Raw genomic sequence first — 19,296 nt, 5'->3', positions numbered from 1 at the left:
ATTGTTTTGAATAATAAGAAATCGATATCTAGCTATCATGAGCCTTTTAACAAATTGTATGTTGGTATTAAGCAATTGATGGGCCTAATGGAGGCTAAGTATATGGAATGGCCAACCAGATAGCATATTGTGGTCAACTAGCTTTGCATCTATAAATTCATGTGACCTAGTTAGGTCGTTTTTATCACAACAAGGATCACCACATATGCTCCTCCGACTAAGGTCGAGGTTATGGCCACTAGTCCATGGAAGTTGTCTAAAGAATACTCAAATACTCCTATCAAGCTTATTATGCCAATTTTCTTTTTTCTTTGTATAAATCTTGAAAATTAGTTATTATTATTAGTGTTGTTATTGTTATTATTATTATCATCATCATTTTTGTTTGAGCTAAAAAAATTAGAGAAACAAAAGAGAAAAACCAAAGAAAAAAAAAAGAAGAAAATAAAAAAGAGAAAAAAAGAAAAAAAAAAGAAAAAGAAAAATTAAAAGGGAAAAAGGAAAAGTGATGAAAAAACCTAATCCTCATTCTTCATCCCTTCTCAACCCATTTACTTAATTAGTTTTAACCCAAATACAAAATTGAACCGAGAACCTAACCCAAATCATTTAGTTTTGTCCCAACTCAAAGTAAATCATGAATAACAATCCTTTTTCCTAAATTAAACCCAAATCAATACTATAAGTTAAGGCTCAATTCTGTTTAACCGAAGATTCAGGCCAACGCAGCTTCTATTAAATCGAAACGACGTCATTTTGGATTGTAAATTAGGATTTCTGAAATGAGAAGGAAGAAACGGTGAGTTTAGTGGCTCTTCCGGAGTCTTTGATGGAAGAAGATGAACCACGCAGCAGGGAACCGAGACCAAGAGAACACTTCACCAGCATCTCCTACTTGTGGCCATGGCACCCACAAAATTGTACCTGAATTTTCACAGTAACACTTCACCAACATTCCCATCTTCGAATTCGCTCCCCTTTATTCTCTTCCACTCTCAAATCCACTCACCAGAAACCAGTTTTAGGATTCTGAAATTGAAAACTTGCTGCTTCCATCAAACAATTCAAGTTGATACCCATAAACCAAAACCAGACAGGATAGCTATTGACACCTTCAGGAAGAAGAGAAAGCCCAGGCCAAGCTTCTTTGAACAGATTAAGGATAGATGGTCCCTCAAACTCGGCTCGTCAAGAGAGAAATTTCCATGGCAAGAAGAAGAAAAAGTTCAGCAACAACAATGTGAAGAAGTAGAAGAAGAAAAAAACCAGCAATTATTTGCTGGTTTAGCTGTATCCAAGACGAAAGCTGATGTGAGCCCGCAAGTGGCAGTGACTGAACCAGTGAGTTTCCCTTTACAGAGTAGTTTTATCTCTAGTCCATGGGATCATGGAACCAAATCCGGAAAATCCCAACTTGATTCTCACCCTAAAATTGCACTGTCTTGTTCTAGCAATAGACATAAAACTGACGCGTTTCTGGGTTTATCTGATGGTAAGCTTGTTAATGATGTTATTCAAGAAGTGAAAGCTCTAGATAATGAAGTTAATTGTGATGGAAAATTTAAGGGAAAGATAGAACTATCAGGAGCCAAGGAGGCTGCGACTAAGGTTTATAAGGAAGATACTATTGAATTAACTGAGTTGCCATGTGAGAGAGAGAAGGAACATAGAATGAGTCATACCCGAATGGCCGAGAGATCGATTCCTGAGCATGAGTTGCGAAGGCTTAGGAACGTAGCTTTGAGGATGCCTGAGAGAATGAAAGTTGGCCCTGCAGGTATAACACAAGCCGTGGTTGATGCCATTCATGAGAAATGGAAGATTGATGAAGTGGTAAAGTTGAAGTTTGAAGAGCCTCTTTCTCTTAACATGAGAAGGACACATGAGATCTTGGAGGTCAGTGTTTGTTCCTCTTACTTGAATTGTCTAATGTTCGCCTGAACATGTAACCTTCTCTTTTAATGATTTTTGAGCTTCTAATAAGTTTGATAGTTCTTTTGTGCTTAAAGTGGTTTATGATATTTTGTTTAGTCGATGTGTTTAAAATAAACTTCTGAAGTGAATTAAGTTCTATGTTCAGAGTAAAACCGGGGGTTTGATTATATGGAGATCTGGCAGCTCTGTGGTGTTGTACAGGGGAATGACATACAAACTTCTTTGCGTTCAATCATATACTAAACAGAATCAAGTCGATAGAGATAGTCTACAAGATCTCAAGGATGTTGCTCTTGATGCAATGCAAACTATAGGAGTGAAAGATTCTGTTAGAACTACCAAATCGTATGTGCCTGATTATGCAAAGTATCTGAATGATTTTTCCAAGGAAGAGCTGAGGGACTTGTGTGAATTGAACCATTTGTTAGATGAATTAGGGCCGCGATTTAGAAATTGGACAGGCCGGGAGCCATTGCCTGTTGATGCAGATCAGCTCCCTCCTGTGGTTCCTGGATATAAGCCCCCATTTCGATTTCTTCCTTATGGAGTAAGGCCTTGTTTGCGAAACAAGGAGATGACTGATATTCGTAGGCTTGCCAGGACAGTGCCTCCGCATTTTGCACTAGGTATGTAAAGCTTGTGTATGTCTGTGGACATGTCCGCCAAATCCTTCCTTCTTCACCCTATCACTTAGTGTTTTCTGCTCAAATATTGTAGGACGGAACAGAGAGTTACAAGGACTGGCTAAGGCTATGGTAAAGCTGTGGGAAAGAAGTGCTATTGCAAAGATAGCCATCAAGCATGGTGTAGAAAATACACGTAATGAGAGAATGGCAGAAGAACTTAAGGTGTGAAGGAGACCAAATATTTTTTCAATTTGTTTGCAAAATTCTCTAATATGCTCCTTATGCTTTGCAAAATTTAGAAAAGGAGTGTGTATTCAAATCTCATGCACGGATATTGTGTTCCTATTTCAAAATCTTTTACAGAAATTAAAGAGAAATGAGTTAGCACCTTAGATTGTCTTTGCTGTTCCGGTGGTTGGTTCAACCCTGATGCCCTCAACAACTCATGCTTTGGTACTGACTCTTCCGTTCTATTTGTGTTTCATGCATGCAGAAGTTGACAGGGGGTATACTACTTTCAAGAAATAAAGACTTCATTGTATTCTATCGAGGTAATGACTTCCTGCCACCTATTGTTAAGGAGCTATTGACAGAGAGGCAAAAGGTGACAGAGGAGCAGTGCAACGAGGAAGAACAAGCACGACAGATAGCTGCAGCCTTGAGTGTATCAACTAGCAAATCTTCTAACAACCAGCTGGTTGCTGGCACCTTTGCTGAGACCATAGCTGCAATTTCCCAGTGGGGAAAACAACAAAGTAGTGAAGATGTGGAGGAAATGATGAGAGATTCAGAAATTGCCAAACAAGCATCATTAGTTAGATACCTTGAGAAAAAACTAGCTTTTGTAAGTATTAGTCTGTATTAAATATAACAGAAAAAGATTTGTGGTCTGGTCGTGTAAAAGGTCTTTACCTTTTCACTGAAAAGATCTTTCTGGCACTCTATAACACCAATGTTCTTATGGTTCTAGGCGAAAGGAAAGTTAAAAAAGGCTGAGAAGGCTTTAGCAAAACTGCATGAGTATCTCGAGCCAGCAGAGCTTCCAAATGATTTGGAAACCATTAGTGATGAGGAGAGGTTTTTATTCCGTAAGATTGGTTTGTGTATGAAGCCTTATCTGCTTCTAGGTAAAAATAGATATCTTAATCCTACTGGTAGTTTCTTTTTTTTTTTTTGGTGCTTATAATGGGATAAAACATGCTACCTCCCTCCTCGGAGAGCTTACTGATAACTGCGCCCAACAGCCTGATCTAATTGTCTTAAGGGAAATAAAAGTAAATCTGTTGTTTTTGTTTCAGGGAGGCGAGGTGTTTACGATGGTACCATAGAGAACATGCACTTGCACTGGAAGCATCGTGAGTTGGTAAAGATAATAGTGAACGAAAATAGTTTTGTGCAAGTCACGCATGTTGCAATTGCTTTGGAGGCTGAGAGCGGTGGGATACTCGTGTCTGTAGACAGAACTACCAAAGGCTATGCAGTTACTATCTATCGTGGGAAGAACTATATGCTGCCTCGCAAGCTGAGGCCCAAAAATTTATTGACCAGAAGGCAGGCATTGGCTCGGTCAATTGAGCTTCAGAGATGTGAGGTAACAATTTTTACTATGTTCTCAATCTAAATATAAATGTAATGATTGTCTAATTCATTTAAGTGATTTCCAGGCACTGAAGCATCATATAGCAGATTTACAGGAAAGGATTGAGTTACTGATGTCCGAACTGGTATGTTATTTTGGTGACATATTTTTGGTGATTCTGTTATATAAGAACAAAATGGCCAGTAGTTGGTACTTGTAACAGTTAACCCGAGCATGCTTTGATTCAGGAAGAAACAAAAGCTGGCAATAAGATAGATCTGAAAAAGATTGCATGTGAGGTTTGATGATGCTTGCTTTTCTTCTCAGGACTCTGAAGAGGTAAATGAACAGTTCAAATTTCATGACTTATTTATGGAGTGTGCATTTGCAAGTTTTGATTCGGAAAATCCATAGTGAGGGCTGAGGGGTCTCACATCTACACAGTTGCTACAATGCTGCAGTTCTCAAATCTCTGTTTACACTATGAATCCATTTGTCACCGGTACCCATTAAGTACGAAGTAAAAAATTTTTTGTTTGGATCAGGATGAAGGCGAGGAGGCATATCCTGAGACATGATAGCAGCAATTGAAGATGGTTATGACTAAAAGGAGCCAATGCTAGATAGAGCACCAGTTTACTTAGAAGGAGCTAATGCTAGACAGAGCACCAGTTTACTTAGAAGGAGCTAATGCTAGACAGAGCACCAGTTTCATAAACTGATTGACTTATAAGTGGATTATAAGCATCGATCAACGGTAACTACCAGGGGCCCCAAAAGTAGAAAAACAAGGAGAAAGTGTACAACCTGTGGAGTTGTTAGGCAGTTTTCCTGAGCTGAATAACATAAAATTGGATATCAGTTCTTGTTGCATTAGTGCTAATGAAAATTCATCAGCTACAGAATCATATGTTGTGTGTGTATTGTGGGTAATTATGGCGTTCATATTATAGATAATTCCTTTTGCTTTATGTAGAGAGTCCTGCGAGAATGTGGCCCAAATGTGGTCTATTTTTCTCCTTTTCCCTTTTTGTTTCTCTTCACTACGAGTGTATTAAAGTCCATCAGTTCATGCCTTATCAACTATTGCCATACTAATTGAATAACATTCTGCCCTTTTTCTTTTGTAAATACTTGTAGAGATGGCTACATGGAGGGTTTGTTTGGCCTTAAATCCACCGTATTTGTAAAATTGTAAATTTATATATGATATCTGGTTAAAATAGAAAATTTTTTATCAGCTATCTGTTTACTGATAAACTTTTGAATTTGACACATATTCTATTTATTTATTTATTTTAATTTTACAAAATATTATAAAATATTTAAATAAATTAGGGATGAAAACATGGTGAATTCAAGATGAATTTTGCCAAATTGAAATTTGCCTTCGGTACATAATACACTTTTCTAAAATTGTCCTTAACTTGGAAAAAGTTTATGAAAAAATAGTTCTTTTGTATTGCGATTTTCGATGAAGTTTGTTTCACCCTATCTTAGTGAAACAAGTCGTTGTTGGGGAGAAAACTGATTGTAGGACGGCTCCATCTCAGGTTCAAATTTCTTCAAGCTACGACAAGTTCTTTTCCCTTTAAGGCGGACTCAAATTTTTTCATATTGTGGAAGAAGTGTGATGCAGAACCCGAGAATTAAAGATTACATCCAAAACCTTACATATATATTTAGTATAGATAATTTAAAACCCTAAACAAATCCTCCCTACCAAACTTACAACTAACTTGTAATTGAGAACTTGGGTGATTGGGATGAAAGAAGCAAGAATGAATAAATATCACAAGATAATTTGATAAATTTATTTAATTCTTGATGCAACAAGAAGAATAAAAATTCTCACTTGTCAAAGTTTTACCAAAGGCAATGAAATTCATTCAATAATCAAAGTGTGACATTGAAAATAAAATATTTATAACCTAAAACACCTAAATTCTGTCAAATGATAATAATTAGATGACATAGAAAAAGATGAACAAAATTTAATTATCTAGAAAATAACTTAGTAAAATATGGTATTAAATGATTTAGGAAAACATAATATTAAATTATTTAGGAAAATACGTTATTAAATGATCTAGGGAAACATGACATTAAATGACTTAAGAAAACGTTAACAGAATTTAATAACCAAAATGATTCTAGACAATCGTTCTAAACTCAGCCCACACACTTGTGTCACGCTCCGATATTCGATATGAGGTGCAATTCCTGCTCATACAATTTCATGCAGTGGGTTCATAAAATATATACATGCGTAGATAAAAAATATAATACAACCTAATATCTCATGTGATATGTACAGTAACTTTATATAACAAACATGAGGTCAGAATTTGAAGTCTAATTGAACAAAATAAAACTTTTCGAATATGCACAAAATATACAAAAATAAGAACTCTTTTTACAAGTTCTGATCTTCTGAAAGCGGTGCTGCCTTTTCATTCTCTTTTTTAAAAAAATATTAGGGTAAAATTTAATGAGTTTCACCAACTCAATAAGTATTCTCATTCTCTCAACTCAAATAAAATTTCATGCAAAACACACAGTAAGAAATAAAATTAATTAAAAATGTTTCAGTGTAAAATACATTCTCTTATTTTTACTGTTTCACATATTTCTGATCGATCTTCTGAATTCTCTCAAATATCATATACAAACCTCAATGTATATTCTCATACTCTCAAAAGTTATAAATGCACTCGAATATCAGTCGTCATTTTGAAGTATAATCATACACACGAAAGATCACATATACACTCGAAAGGTCATTTTTATGGTTTTATCGCGCGATGTCATTTATGTCATCACTGAGGAAATGTGAAATGGATCTCCCATCGCATAGATAGCATACACACACAAATCACACAATGGTCATAGTAGGTACGTTTACTAGATGACCCACAGTCACACATACCTATCCATGTCTAGATTAAGTTTCAGACTCTATCCATGTGCAGGTTCACCATGCCCTGCTGAACTTCAGCCATACACACACTTCCCTCATTGATTCACACTAAACAATAAGGTATTCAGGGTCCCTACCCTATTCACTCCTACTCTCTTATTCTAAAATTCTTAATTTATTTAAATGATTATTTTACAACCTCGATTATTTCTTTTCCTTTCTATTTTTTCCTTTTTATTTTATTCTTTATTCTTTTTCAATTTTTCATTTAATTGGGAATTTTTCTTTTTAATTTCATATTTCATTAGTCCAAATAACTCTCAGTACATTTAGTATATTTTCTGGTTTCGTCTCCTCATAGGGTTCCAATTGCTTAGGTTTACTGATCATAATTTGGGTTTTGTTTTTCATTGAAAATTGGGTCAATATCCGTTTAAATTTTAAAATTCATAATTTTTATAAAATGAATGCACTTTTTAAATTTTAAACCCGGTTGAGATTTAGAAATACTTACTCTTCTATGTGTTGTTCTAGATCCGCTTAAATGTCCAAATTTTTTTGTACACACGACGACATAATTTAATTAAAATATTTTGAAATACTAAAATTTAATTTAATCAAATTACAGGTTCCAACGATCACCCAACAGAATACTCTAAGTTATCGGGATTCGTATCTAAAAAATTTTTTGGCTCTCTGTTCAGTGAATCAGATTCTCGTTTTTTGAAAAAGACTTTTTAATTTCCCGAATGGAAAATTAAATTTTTGTTTTTCAAGAAAGACTTTTCAGCTTCCTGAACGATGAATCAAAATCCCAAAAGGCAATTCCGATCTCCATTCCCGCGAAAGACCCTTCGGCTTCTACAGTGGGTGGGTTTTCCCTATTCCTGAGGAAACTTCCTCGGTTCCTGCACGGGTGGGTGGCTCGATTGAGCCCGTGCGGCTAGCCTGACACCAGCCCTGCCCCACCGCCGCTCAACCACCACTAAAATATGAAAAAAAATCGTTTTACTTTTTGGCATGGGCGATTTGGCCTTGGCTTGGCTCTCGGTTGTCATCTCTTAGTCACTACACAGTCCTTTAGCTCCCAAACTTGCACGCACACACACATGAACACCCATTTGGTCAAAACTACAAACCAAAAGAAGAAAAGGAACACACCTAGCTCGGGTGTGGTGCTCGAAAAACCCGAATAGCCTCGGTTTTGGATTCCACCGTTACACAGTGCTCCTCGTCCACGATTCCCTCTCTTATTCTTCCTCCTCTGTATTCTCTCTCTCTTCTCTCCCCTTGCGCAGTTATTCTCAACTTCCTTTCTTCCCACTTGGCCACTCCCTTTCTCTTCCCTTTTTTCTCCTTTATTTTCCCTTCCCCTCTTCCCTATCGGCCTCTCTCTTCTTTCCTCTCTCTTTTTTCTCAGCTTCCCCGTGCAACAGTCTTCTTCCTCCTCTCCCCGATCGCCTCTCTCTCTTTCTCCCTTCTTATTTTTCGGCTTCTCTTCTAAATGAAAGAAACCCTAATCTCTTCCCCATTTATACCTATTCCCTCACCTATTGGATCTTCATGACTTGATTTGGTCATTCGTTTTCTTTTAAATCTCCTCCAACGGTCCGATCTGATCGTCCATTTTTCTGATTTCCCTAGCCTCATTTTATTTTCACTTATTTATATTTTTTATCCCTTTTTTCTTACCCACTTTCATTTAGGTCATTGAAATTAATTAAAAACCCAAAATTTTAAAAATTCTTTTCATTTATATCCAAACTCCAAATTTTATTTTTTCTTATATGGATATTACAATTTGGGCGAAATTAATGATTTTCTTTGACTCTTTTAATTTTTCAAACAGTTCACATGTGTAAAATTCTTGTTGTATCCATCTTTGTACAAAGTCTTAAAATGTATGTTTTAGATTCTTATCTTGAAATCTTGTGATTGGACCAATTGGCATTGTAATCTTTTCCTCATACTTCTCTTTAATGTCTTTTGAACCCATGTCCGCATCAAAGTATATAAATTTAATCCATACCTCTTTTCCTGTTTTTGGATTATAATTTAATCCATACTTGTCCACTAACCTGTTAATGATGCATTTTTACGCAATGAGATTTAGTAACTACTCTACATTCATCTCTAGATATGCAAAAGCTAAAACAGGCAATGCGATCTTCTAATATGCTTTGTTTGTGTTGTTAAAAGTTTTAAAAAGGATTCAACATGATTCAAGTTTAGTCACTAATATGTTAATTGATTGATTAATTAACACTAGAAGAGTGTTGTAAGCTTAGATCTTAACATTTCATTTATTAATTCGTAGGTGTATTAGTACCTATTATACTTAATTCAGAGAAACTAAACATTAACTTGTTAAACATACTGAAAGGACTATTATAATTAAGTTGGGTTTTAATCCCAGTAACTTCTGTAATTCCAGTAATAAAAAGTGACAGAATTTTATGCTTGTACACAAGAAATCTCTCAAGATCAATGTGTTTCACGTGCTCAAGTAATCCTTTTCCAATAATATAGAGATTTTCGCTGATCTCCACAACATGCTGGAATGGTACTCTAATGCTTGAATTATGCTTAAATTACTAACTAATTGTGTTAAACTCCTTGCTGCTTCAAGTGCCTGATACAGAACTTTTCAAAAATTGCCTTTGAAAAACTGTTCCAAAGAATAACCATATCCAAAAGTGCATAAGCATCAGCAGATTTGCCATGCACCTGTTCAAAGGAGCATTTATATTGTCATCAGGAGAAGTTCAATTTGGATGGAACTAGAGTGACTTCAAAGTATATCGAACTATTTTAAGAATCTAACAAATTACAGTAATTTAAATCAAATTGCAACTACATACCTGGCTGTGAGCAGGGCTAGTCTTGTTGCAGAGCAGTTTTGATGAAGTCCAAAACTATTGACGCTAACTCAGTTTGATGCGAAGTGTAGGAATGGTTAGCTCCTTCCACTATCTGTAATTTGTGGTTAGGTATGATTTTCGCAAACTCTAGTGCATCTTCAACAGGAATGACCTCATCCGCAGATCCGTGGACAGTCAAGACCCTGAATTGTATCAGAAACAGTCCAACCCAATGGCTGATTTCAATCTCTAAGCCATCTATTTCAAGCCAAAAAAATACATCAACAACAGCAAAGAACTGCCAGTTAAAATAATTTGTTCTTCTCACCTGCAATTTGTGTCAATCTCACGACACGCTTCATGCATATCTGTAGCTAGCCGATCCATTAAACTTTCTTGAGTCACACGGTACACGACAACTCCTACAAGATTGTGAACACAGAAGTCATGCTATTCTAACACATGTCAATTAAATATTCAAAGAATTGAGGAATAGAGATATTTAGAATGCAGTTGACCTTTTTACTGCCTAGGCTGCAAATAGTGACATTTAAACAGTACTGAAATTAAAACCATGCTAGAATAAAAATGAGCAAAAGAATCAGGAGAAAGTAAAAAGAGAAAAGAGGAATTCTAAAGAAAAAGGATAACTAGAACTGGAAGAGATTGTTGTAATACTTTATTCAGCTTAGATTTGCAGGAAAAACATGATTAGCTAAAAATATTATCAGTTATAATCTTCATTAATAAAGTAAGCAGACAGACAATTAAGAATAAAATTTTTACTTCTTTTCCTTCCTATTCTCTTTTCTCCAACTGAGAAAATATTCACCCTCTTATTTTTCTCCAGTCCTTTTAACTTTTTATCTGAAAAATTTTACATTTTTTTTATATCCAAGCAAAAAATGATTATCAAATATCCCATATTTTTCTTTTCAGCCCTCACCCCCTTCAGTATAAACATAATGTAAGATATCACTAGGAAGTTTCTTAGATTTCACAAATAAAAATAATTACATAACATAATGTCAAATTGCAGAAAAGAAAAAATAGATAACAGCAAAACTCGTATCTGAACTATTACAGGATAAAAACCAAAATTTTAACACAATAAAGATTTGGATTCATATAATTAAATAAAAAAACCTGCCCTTCCAAACTTTGAGGAACCATTGTTTTTATATAAGAATAACACTAAGGTTGAGTTTGGTTCCATTTTCAATTCCATGAATTGGAATTCAAATAGAAATAAATATACAACACAAATAATATAGGAATTTGAATAAAAATATCAATCTACTTCCATTTCAATTTTGTGTCCGGTTTAATTTAGGCGGTTTTGTGATTTTTCCCTTAACAATGGAGAATACAAATTCATCATTGTGAGATAGAAGATTTGGATAGAGTTTATTCAGTTATGACATAATATAAGCAATTTGATATATAAAGATCTAAGAATTGAATTAGAATGGATGCACTTGAACCAAACATAACATAATACTATCACACAACTTCCCAAATCAAATCACTTATGCATCATGAGGAGCTAAATAAATACAAAAATAAATTAACTGCCTTTCTCAAATGCCAAATCAAACAAGAAAACCAAGAATTTTAGGTGACCAGAACTTGTCTGAGTCCTCTGGGCTCTGGCTGACATAAGATAAATAAGCTTTAAAAACTTGTAATAATAAACATGAGATCAAAGATTACCTGTTTTATTCTTAACATCAATGTATCTGTCCTTCTCAATTCTCTGCATAAAATTGATTCCCAAGCGTTCCTCAATGCCCCTCTTCAAGTCATAACGGCCAGAAACATTGATAACAGCAGGAATATCACAATACTTATAAGCATAAAGAAGGACCACATTGCCCCCTGCATTTAAATTAGAGATTGACAATATGCATGTGAGAATATTATTTAATTATTGCAAATAAAAATGCACACACCGAAGTAGCTATAATGACATCAAATTTCTTGTTCATGGTTTACTATTTTGTTTTTAGTTTATTTCTCTCTCTGAAATGATGATGTGGGCCAAAGCAACATGAATCATTCAAGGAACCTCATGAAACATGGAAGTCATGATAAGATCCATATATTCAAAGATCCTCATGGTTTTGGTCCAATTAAGTGGAATTAAAGAGTCCTCCAGTTGGTGGACTCTTGGGATTTCACATTCCTTTTACAAGTGGAAGCTAATCACTCACCTTGGGAGAGTCCTATCCTGGTTTGGAGCATATCTCACACCTGAAATTAAAATATTTGATCCCTTAAATCTGGTCGAGATTCCACATTATCCAAGCCGTCCACTTGGATACAATCTTTGCCACACATTCTCTTCATCAAGCTGTGGTGTTCAACTTCAAGTCATATTTGGAATTCATGAATCCTAATTCAAGTAGGATTTGTGCCTAAGTTTACTCAAAGAATTAGAAGTCGATCTTGCAAGAGTTCGAAATGGTTTCATCTTCACAAATTAATATTTTAAAGGAGTTGGAATCATGTTTAAAGTATGAAAGTTCAAATGGACAAGGATTCCCCTTCATAGCCGATTTCCACAGTGTTTTTCTACTCAAACATGGCTGGATTTCCTCCTAGATTTTCTCCTTGATTTTCTCCTATATTTCTCCTAGATTTTCTCATTGATTTTCTCCTATATTTTCTTCTTGATTTTCTAATGGAAGCAAAATTTTTTTCTACTTCAACTTGCAAGCTTCTAAGGCATCTTCAACATAATTTCTTCACCAAGCATTAATTAATTATTGAAATTCAAATCCAACCAAGATAAGGAAGAAGAATTCAGCCACAACTAGAAATCCCATTCAGGAGAGAAGAATTTTCTTCCTTTTATATTTATGAGATTTTGATTTAATTTTTAATTAGAATCCTCAATAAGATTGTATTTAGAGTTTTTTATGATTTAGTTTTAAAATTCTAATATAATTAGTAAAGCTTATGGCTACATAAAAGCCTCATTGCTTAGGTTGTAAATACATTAAAGTTTGAGATCAATAAAATTAAGCTTTTAGTTTTGGTTAACCCTCTTAAAGAGATTTCTTCAACCTTCTTGTTGAATGAAGAATTAGTATCTACTTATTAAGATAACTTGTAACATTTTCATCAATTTTTTTTCTTAAATTGATTTTGACTTATGAAGATTTTTTTCTTGTGTCGTTTTAATCAATTCACATATCTTAACTACTTTATTTCTCAATCACAAGTTGATTGTGGGTTAAATAGCGGGCTTATTTAGGGATTAAGTTCTTGTACTAAACTGCATGTTGGGGTTTTTGATCATATTGATTGATTCTAGGTTCTGCATTAAATGATATACTAGAAGAGCACCAGTAGAAATGATTCAACCTAAGTGCTCCTTAAACATCTTTGATAAGTTCAACTCCCTGAAAATTTTTCTCCAAATTGGGACTTGAAGAAAAGGAAATCCGAGCACTGTAGAATGCACTAGCAGATTGTAAACGAACTTAGTGAAACTTCAGATAATATATATGCACAATTTCCAGGACAATACTAGGGATGAGACAGAATAGAAATATGGCTAGATAAGAAGCACCTAGGTAACTGACGTACTGATGCAAGTGCAAAAATCACTATTTAGATAACAAATACATTTTCCACATCTAGCCAGTCATATAAGTCAGGATGTTCTTCAAGTTGTTGAAGAATCTATGTCCAAACTGGTCACTAATTCTAGCAAGTTTACCAGTATAGCTCATCAACATAAAAACTGTTTGTTCTTAGGACACTATCGACCTTCATGTATAAGTTCTAGAAGATTAACAGCTATATTTCTGGTTCAGTAAATTGAGTACAACATTTGGCCTAGAGTACACGTACTTTTGTATATCAACATTAAAATTTTAAAAGCAAATGTTCTGCTGGAGCCAAAACAATGACTTCCCGAAGATTTTTCACCATCTCATGAAATTATTTTCTGTTTATCTTGTTAATAACTATATAAGTCATATTTCTCATTTAAACCCATATCAATCTTACTGACCTTTACTATGCCCAAGGATTGCACTTACTACACGATTTTCTTCATGGAAATGCTGGATTACTGCATGCAAATCATCAGCCTCTCGGAAATAGTTACCATACTGAAAAGAACCTTCACTTTCCCTATACAATCCATTACGACATATAGTATAAGGCTATTTATCTATCTTATCAAAAGGGAAAGAAGTGAATTTCTATACCACCAGAAGTAAATAGAAATGAGATGTTCATATGAAATATCATGCTCAATAGGCACATTAAACATTACTGAATGCTATACTGACCCATTCCCAGCAAAGTCGAAACGGAATGCACTGCTTCCTTCCTTTTGTAAAGCAACAGCAAGGTTTGCCATGGTAACATTTTCCTGGATAAAGAAAAACAAAGGCTCTAAAACTCCATTCACAACCAAGATAAATTACCAATTTAAATTTCTTCAAATGTAACAGTTGTTTGATATGTCTGCATAGATATGATACCAGAAACATGTACCAGTAGTTTGATAATTCTATGAATATGCAATATCTAAAAGTATAACAACCTATTTTCGTGAACCAAAACATGTACCAGTAGTTTGAAAATATTGGGAATTAATATTAACTTTGAGGCAAAGAGCAAGCCTTTCAACGTAGAAATAATGAATTGGCCAAAATTAATTAGACTCTGTTAAAAACCATGAACATATCCTTGAAATTCGTAATACCAACCTTTGTGGATCGAAAACCGTGGCATAAGATTACCATTTCCCTGGATCCAGTTTCGTGTAACAGGCCAACAAGATTTTCACCATATTTGTTTGCAATCATAACTTTCTTCGGCCAGGCAACTTTTGCAATGTATATACACAATATAATCGTAATGAATGTCAAAAGATATCAAAACCATAAATATAGAAAAATAAATATCTAAATTGGCCATGTAGCCCGTAAAATTAGCACTTCTTTAACTAACCCATATTTAGTTTATAAAGAGAAGCTTATTGTTTCCATTTAATGTTTCACTCAGTTATTTTTGGGATTTTTCATTGTGAAATCAAGTGAAGTCCACAAGCAATCCTAATTATTTGATCACAAAAGAACGAAAGTGGCCAACATGCTCATGTAAGATAATAACGAGTTTATAACAATCCACCTAACAACAATGCATACAAGAAGAAAAATTATGAAGCCCTTAGTCATCAGTAAGAAATAAATACAGATATAAAAGCATTCAGTTCTTCGTTGAGCTAGGTGATATGGACATACATGCAGGGGCCATTTACGTAGAAATTAGCAGAGAAGTAAAAACATGCCAGCAAGAATAGAAACAACCAAATTCAAATGGACCAGCTTTGCCGCATGAATCCAATAACAGAAACTCCATACTTTCTTCATTGATTTAAAGTGTAGTTCCAGAATAGAAAGAGGACTCTCTTAAATAGACAACTTTCTAACAATTTGCAAGTGTTGAAATAAATGCCTTGAAACTAGTTTGATGATGGAAAATTCCTTCATACACAAAACCAAAAGTTATCAATAACTGATTGATATGATTTGATAATTCATGGTTAAGAGATTAATTGACTGATTGATTAAGAATTTGAATAATTGATATCGCTTGAGTACAAGTTGACTATCAATTTTTTTCATTAAAAAAGAAACTATATTAGGGAGAACTAAAAGGTATAAAACCAGACAAGAAGATATCGTCCTGATTGACTACAAATTATTTGATTGATGGAAATTGACTAGTTGATTGTAATTAATATAATAGGAAGAAAATCTACCTAATGATGTCTGTCTTTTATAAGTGGTAGCTGACTTCAGATAATAGGAAACTTTTGTTAGGCCCTTCAATAACTAGGCAGTTCATTGCACTTCATATCTTAGAATTCATTTGTTGATTCAATCATCTCAAAAATCAAACATAAAGCTCAGATGAAAATATGGACACAAGTTCAAGAATGTCTTACAATATTAAATCAGAAAGTTTATCAGTCTCTTGAACACGATCTGACTTAATTCCAGCATTATCAAATGAATCCAGAGACTAGGTGCAAGAAGGTCCACGGGCAAACAGAAGAAAGTTCATTAATGTCCAGAGTTCTATCAGACTTATTTCCCGAGAGTCTAGAGATTTAGGTTTAAGGGAGTTTAAAGGCTTAAGTTAAGGAAAACCTCTTTATTAACCAAAGGGACACAACATTCTTGCCCTTCTTTTTTTTCCAAAAAAAATTTGATTCAAAATGTGACAATCCATAGTGGTGGTAGCTTATGAGATAATGTCAGATTTAGCCTCTGGCTCCAGATCAATATGTTTGGAATTCTTCACAATGATTATTTTATCATTCTGGTCAAACATATAGTTCACCCTTCCATGAACTGTCTCATCATTATACAAAAGGGTGACTAGAAACAAAATGGTTGGTTTGCAAAAGCAAAATATCGCATTCGATTTCCTTTTGAATTCACTTCTCAATAATTCTCAACAATTGCCTTCATAAATATTTTCTAATCTTTCCCACAAATCTTTAGCAGTTTTCTCTGTTGCAACATGGGCCAAAACTGAATCCTCTAAAGCAAGAATGAGATTTGCCCAAGGCATCTTATCCTTCCCATGAAATTTTATATCTGTCATCATTCTAGTCATGGTATCTTTCCCCAACAAAGCAACTGCACAAACATTCTTCACAAGAATCACATACATATTTAGTTTCCATTATGCAAATCAAAATGAGGGATCTCAAATTTTGTTTCGTACTTTACTGCCATCACTTACAAACTCACTCTACCACTTGATTTGAAAATAAAGAGCTATTAAACTGTTTGGCTTCATGGCCTACATCAACTGCCAACACCTCCGGACATTCTATGAATTGATTCCAAGTGCAATGCAAAAACAAAAAGAGGATTCTGCCTTAAATAGAAAGCTCATAGAAAACTCTCCAACCGTTTGCATGAGAAAGAGTTGAGAATAGTATTCATAACACAAATAAAAAGAACGAACTGATGTGGTTTCATCAATTCGTGCAACCTGTAACTAACATACATTAAATACGGCTAACTCAAGGACCCAATGGTTTAATTAACATACATCAAATTGAATGCTTCCATCAACCAAAAAGGCAAGATCCATGTTACTTCAAAAAAACAAAAATTTCAAGGATTGCAAGTCTAGGAAAGTCAAAAGAAGCAACTGAACAATTTTATAGCAAACCAATATCTTCCACATCTGCCGATACACATAACTTGGTTTTTTACTCTGCCTTATGAAGATCGAATCATACAAACACCGATTAGTTGAAATCCAAACAATGCATTCAAGATACAAAAAAATAAACTGTCAAAATACAGTAAAGCAGAAACTATACACAACAAAATAAGGATCGCTGAGATTGGACACCTGGGTCTTGCGGAGACTGAGAGAGAGCCATTCTCGAGGTTGCTCTTTTCGGAACCGATCGGCTAGAGAGAAAGAAAATACCTGATGAAAAGGAAAGTATGGTGAAATGGGGAGAAGAGGAAACTTTGGTGAAGTGGGGTTTTTGTAAAGTAACGAATTTGAAAGCATTGAATGAAAATTATGCCCAACAGTTGGCATCTCTTTCGTTTTTCACAGAATGTAGATTCTGTAGGAGCTCGGTGGCCACTTACCAACTAAGTTGATTGCCAACAATGGGGCTTTTGATGCTCGTTTCGACTTGACGCAGTAACTTCTGAGAGATACAGAGGAGCAGGAACAGGAGAAATTTTTGAGTGGGTAACTCCATTTTGTGTTACATGTCACCAGTGACATAGGAGTGAGTACACAGTACTTCTGTTAACTACATGGATACGTATTTATCGGGTCATATATTTTAATTAGTAAAAAAATTTAGTCATTCCCCAAAAAAATTCTATATTATGTATATTTTTAATTTTCTTTGGTTTCTGAAATTTTATAATTCGTTATTTTATTATTCTTTTCTGTAACATCCGTAATTTGGACGCCGGGTTATTATAAAATTCAGAAAAGATTAAAAAAAAGGGAATAAAAGGGGTAGGATTTGAAAATATTAAAAGATGTTAAATTAATAAAAAAAAATCAAATTATCAAGCAAATAGGAGATTAATTGTGAAAGAAACGGATATAATTTTGATACAATATCGAGAAATAAACCCAAGAAAAAATTAAAAATGATCTTTAAACACAAAAGTAAATAAAATAAAAATTTAAGAACCTAAGAGTGAAATTAAAAAATTTAAGGGCTCTTTAGATATATAAAGAGGTCCAAAAAACTTAAATTAAAGGAATTTTAGAAAGCTAGGGCTTTCTTTAATTTCAAGGAGATGGATCACATCAGCATGTGATATGTCCGTGGCTCAAATGGGCACTTCCCGCTAGCAGACATGCAAGCTAGCCTGACGTATGGCGTCATGCGTGCTACGGACCAATCGAACAATGGGGGAGTGAGATGTTAATCGAGCGATCATCAGGTGATCTGGGGCGAATGGCTGTGATTGATTCTCACCTAAGCCAATCCAACGGCTTGAATATGCCCCTGCTGGAAATTCAAACAGATGATCATGATTGCATCTCATTAGGTCGATCGTATGGGCGAAATCTCTTCTCATTCAAGGCGTGATCCAACAATCACCATTGATTCCCGCCAAACGGATCGAATGGCTCAATTCAACCCCCACTCAAATTTCAAATAAATGGCCAAATGTCTCTCGCTCAAGATAATCGAATGGCCCAGATTGATGATCAAATGGACGCCCTAGATCACATGAAGACCAATCCAATGGCTAGGATTTTAGGAAATGTAAATAGACCAAAATACCCTTAATGAAACTATTGATCAAATGGTCACGATTTGTGGGATCAAGATCGAATGGTTAAGGTGCATTTTTGGATATAAAAAGACAAAAATCCCTTAACTAATTCAACGGGCTAGATCTCATAGTGGAGATCCGACGACCGTTAGGAAGAGAATTCAAGGAAACCCTACTAGTTTTCTCTCATTCGAGAGAGTTGAGAGCTGGAAATGAGAGGGAAAACGGGAGATTGCATAGGGGCGATCACAATTGGGAGAAGAGAGGGGCAGTGTGCAGCGGTGACCGTGAGTGTGAAAAAGGAAAGAGAGGGAGTTACGATGGCCAAGAGCGAAAAAGGGTGAGACTCGAAAGTTCCAAAGCATAATGATGTTAACGTGCCACGTGGGTGAGTGACCATGAGGAAATAGAGACCCGTGGCAGCAAGATTCATGATGCGGGTGAGTGTTGAGCGCAGTTGAAGGGAATCGAAGACCGTAACCAAAGCCTCCCTCCACCGCAATGAGATCTTGAACCCACACGCGATGAGCCGTGTGATGGAGGATGACTGAATGACTTC

General features: G+C 35.0%; 2 protein-coding genes across 6 annotated transcripts; one reads left to right on the top strand and one right to left on the bottom strand.

Annotated features, from left to right (window-relative positions):
- Positions 1–704: 704 nt before the first annotated feature.
- On the top strand, positions 705–5,271 carry LOC110824962 (CRS1 / YhbY (CRM) domain-containing protein). Of its 3 annotated transcripts, none has more exons than XM_088207856.1 (9): positions 705–1,896; positions 2,081–2,561; positions 2,653–2,783; positions 3,055–3,405; positions 3,532–3,688; positions 3,860–4,152; positions 4,226–4,285; positions 4,468–4,479; positions 4,686–5,271. In XM_088207856.1, the coding sequence occupies exons 1-9, from the start codon at positions 904–906 to the stop codon at positions 4,716–4,718; spliced, it is 2,511 nt and encodes an 836-aa protein (XP_088063982.1). In that variant the 5' UTR covers positions 705–903; the 3' UTR covers positions 4,719–5,271. The 3 variants fall into 3 exon arrangements, with proteins under 3 accessions (XP_088063982.1, XP_088063980.1, XP_088063981.1); XM_088207855.1 differs by having other exon boundaries at positions 708–1,896; positions 4,389–4,479; XM_088207854.1 differs by having other exon boundaries at positions 4,468–5,271.
- A 4,148-nt stretch (positions 5,272–9,419) lies between these two features.
- Positions 9,420–17,731, bottom strand: LOC110808321 (putative uncharacterized protein YDL057W). 3 transcript variants are annotated; one of them, XM_088207431.1, is made up of 9 exons: positions 17,577–17,730; positions 17,326–17,406; positions 14,652–14,770; positions 14,229–14,311; positions 13,946–14,067; positions 11,635–11,799; positions 10,250–10,343; positions 9,922–10,124; positions 9,420–9,787 (listed from the first exon to the last, which is right to left on the bottom strand). In XM_088207431.1, exons 1-8 carry the CDS (start codon positions 17,716–17,718, stop codon positions 9,938–9,940), a joined length of 993 nt encoding a protein of 330 aa, XP_088063557.1. In that variant the 5' UTR covers positions 17,719–17,730; the 3' UTR covers positions 9,420–9,787; positions 9,922–9,937. The 3 variants fall into 3 exon arrangements, with proteins under 3 accessions (XP_088063557.1, XP_088063558.1, XP_088063559.1); XM_088207433.1 differs by lacking the exon at positions 9,420–9,787 and having other exon boundaries at positions 9,942–10,179; positions 17,577–17,731; XM_088207432.1 differs by lacking the exons at positions 14,652–14,770; positions 17,577–17,730 and having other exon boundaries at positions 17,326–17,570.
- Between the last annotated feature and the right edge of the window lie 1,565 nt (positions 17,732–19,296).

Source organism: Carica papaya, chromosome 7 (genome assembly GCF_054855325.1).
Source record: "Carica papaya isolate Zhongbai chromosome 7, ASM5485532v1, whole genome shotgun sequence".
Taxonomy (NCBI): domain Eukaryota; kingdom Viridiplantae; phylum Streptophyta; class Magnoliopsida; order Brassicales; family Caricaceae; genus Carica; species Carica papaya.
The sequence above is the reverse complement of the archived record's forward strand: the minus strand, read 5'-3'. Positions and strand labels throughout refer to the sequence as shown.

Coding starts and splice junctions, on each gene's coding strand:
- LOC110808321 (XM_088207431.1), bottom strand. CDS start 17,718: ATGTCACTGGTGACATGTAACACAAAATGGAGTTACCCACTCAAAAAT. Junction 14,312..14,651: donor ACGGTTTTCGATCCACAAAG/GTTGGTATTACG, acceptor TTCTTTATCCAG/GAAAATGTTACCATGGCAAA. Junction 11,800..13,945: donor AATCCTTGGGCATAGTAAAG/GTCAGTAAGATT, acceptor ATTTAAATGCAG/GGGGCAATGTGGTCCTTCTT.
- LOC110824962 (XM_088207854.1), top strand. CDS start 904: ATGGCACCCACAAAATTGTACCTGAATTTTCACAGTAACACTTCACCA. Junction 3,406..3,531: donor TTGAGAAAAAACTAGCTTTT/GTAAGTATTAGT, acceptor TTATGGTTCTAG/GCGAAAGGAAAGTTAAAAAA. Junction 3,689..3,859: donor GAAGCCTTATCTGCTTCTAG/GTAAAAATAGAT, acceptor TTTTTGTTTCAG/GGAGGCGAGGTGTTTACGAT.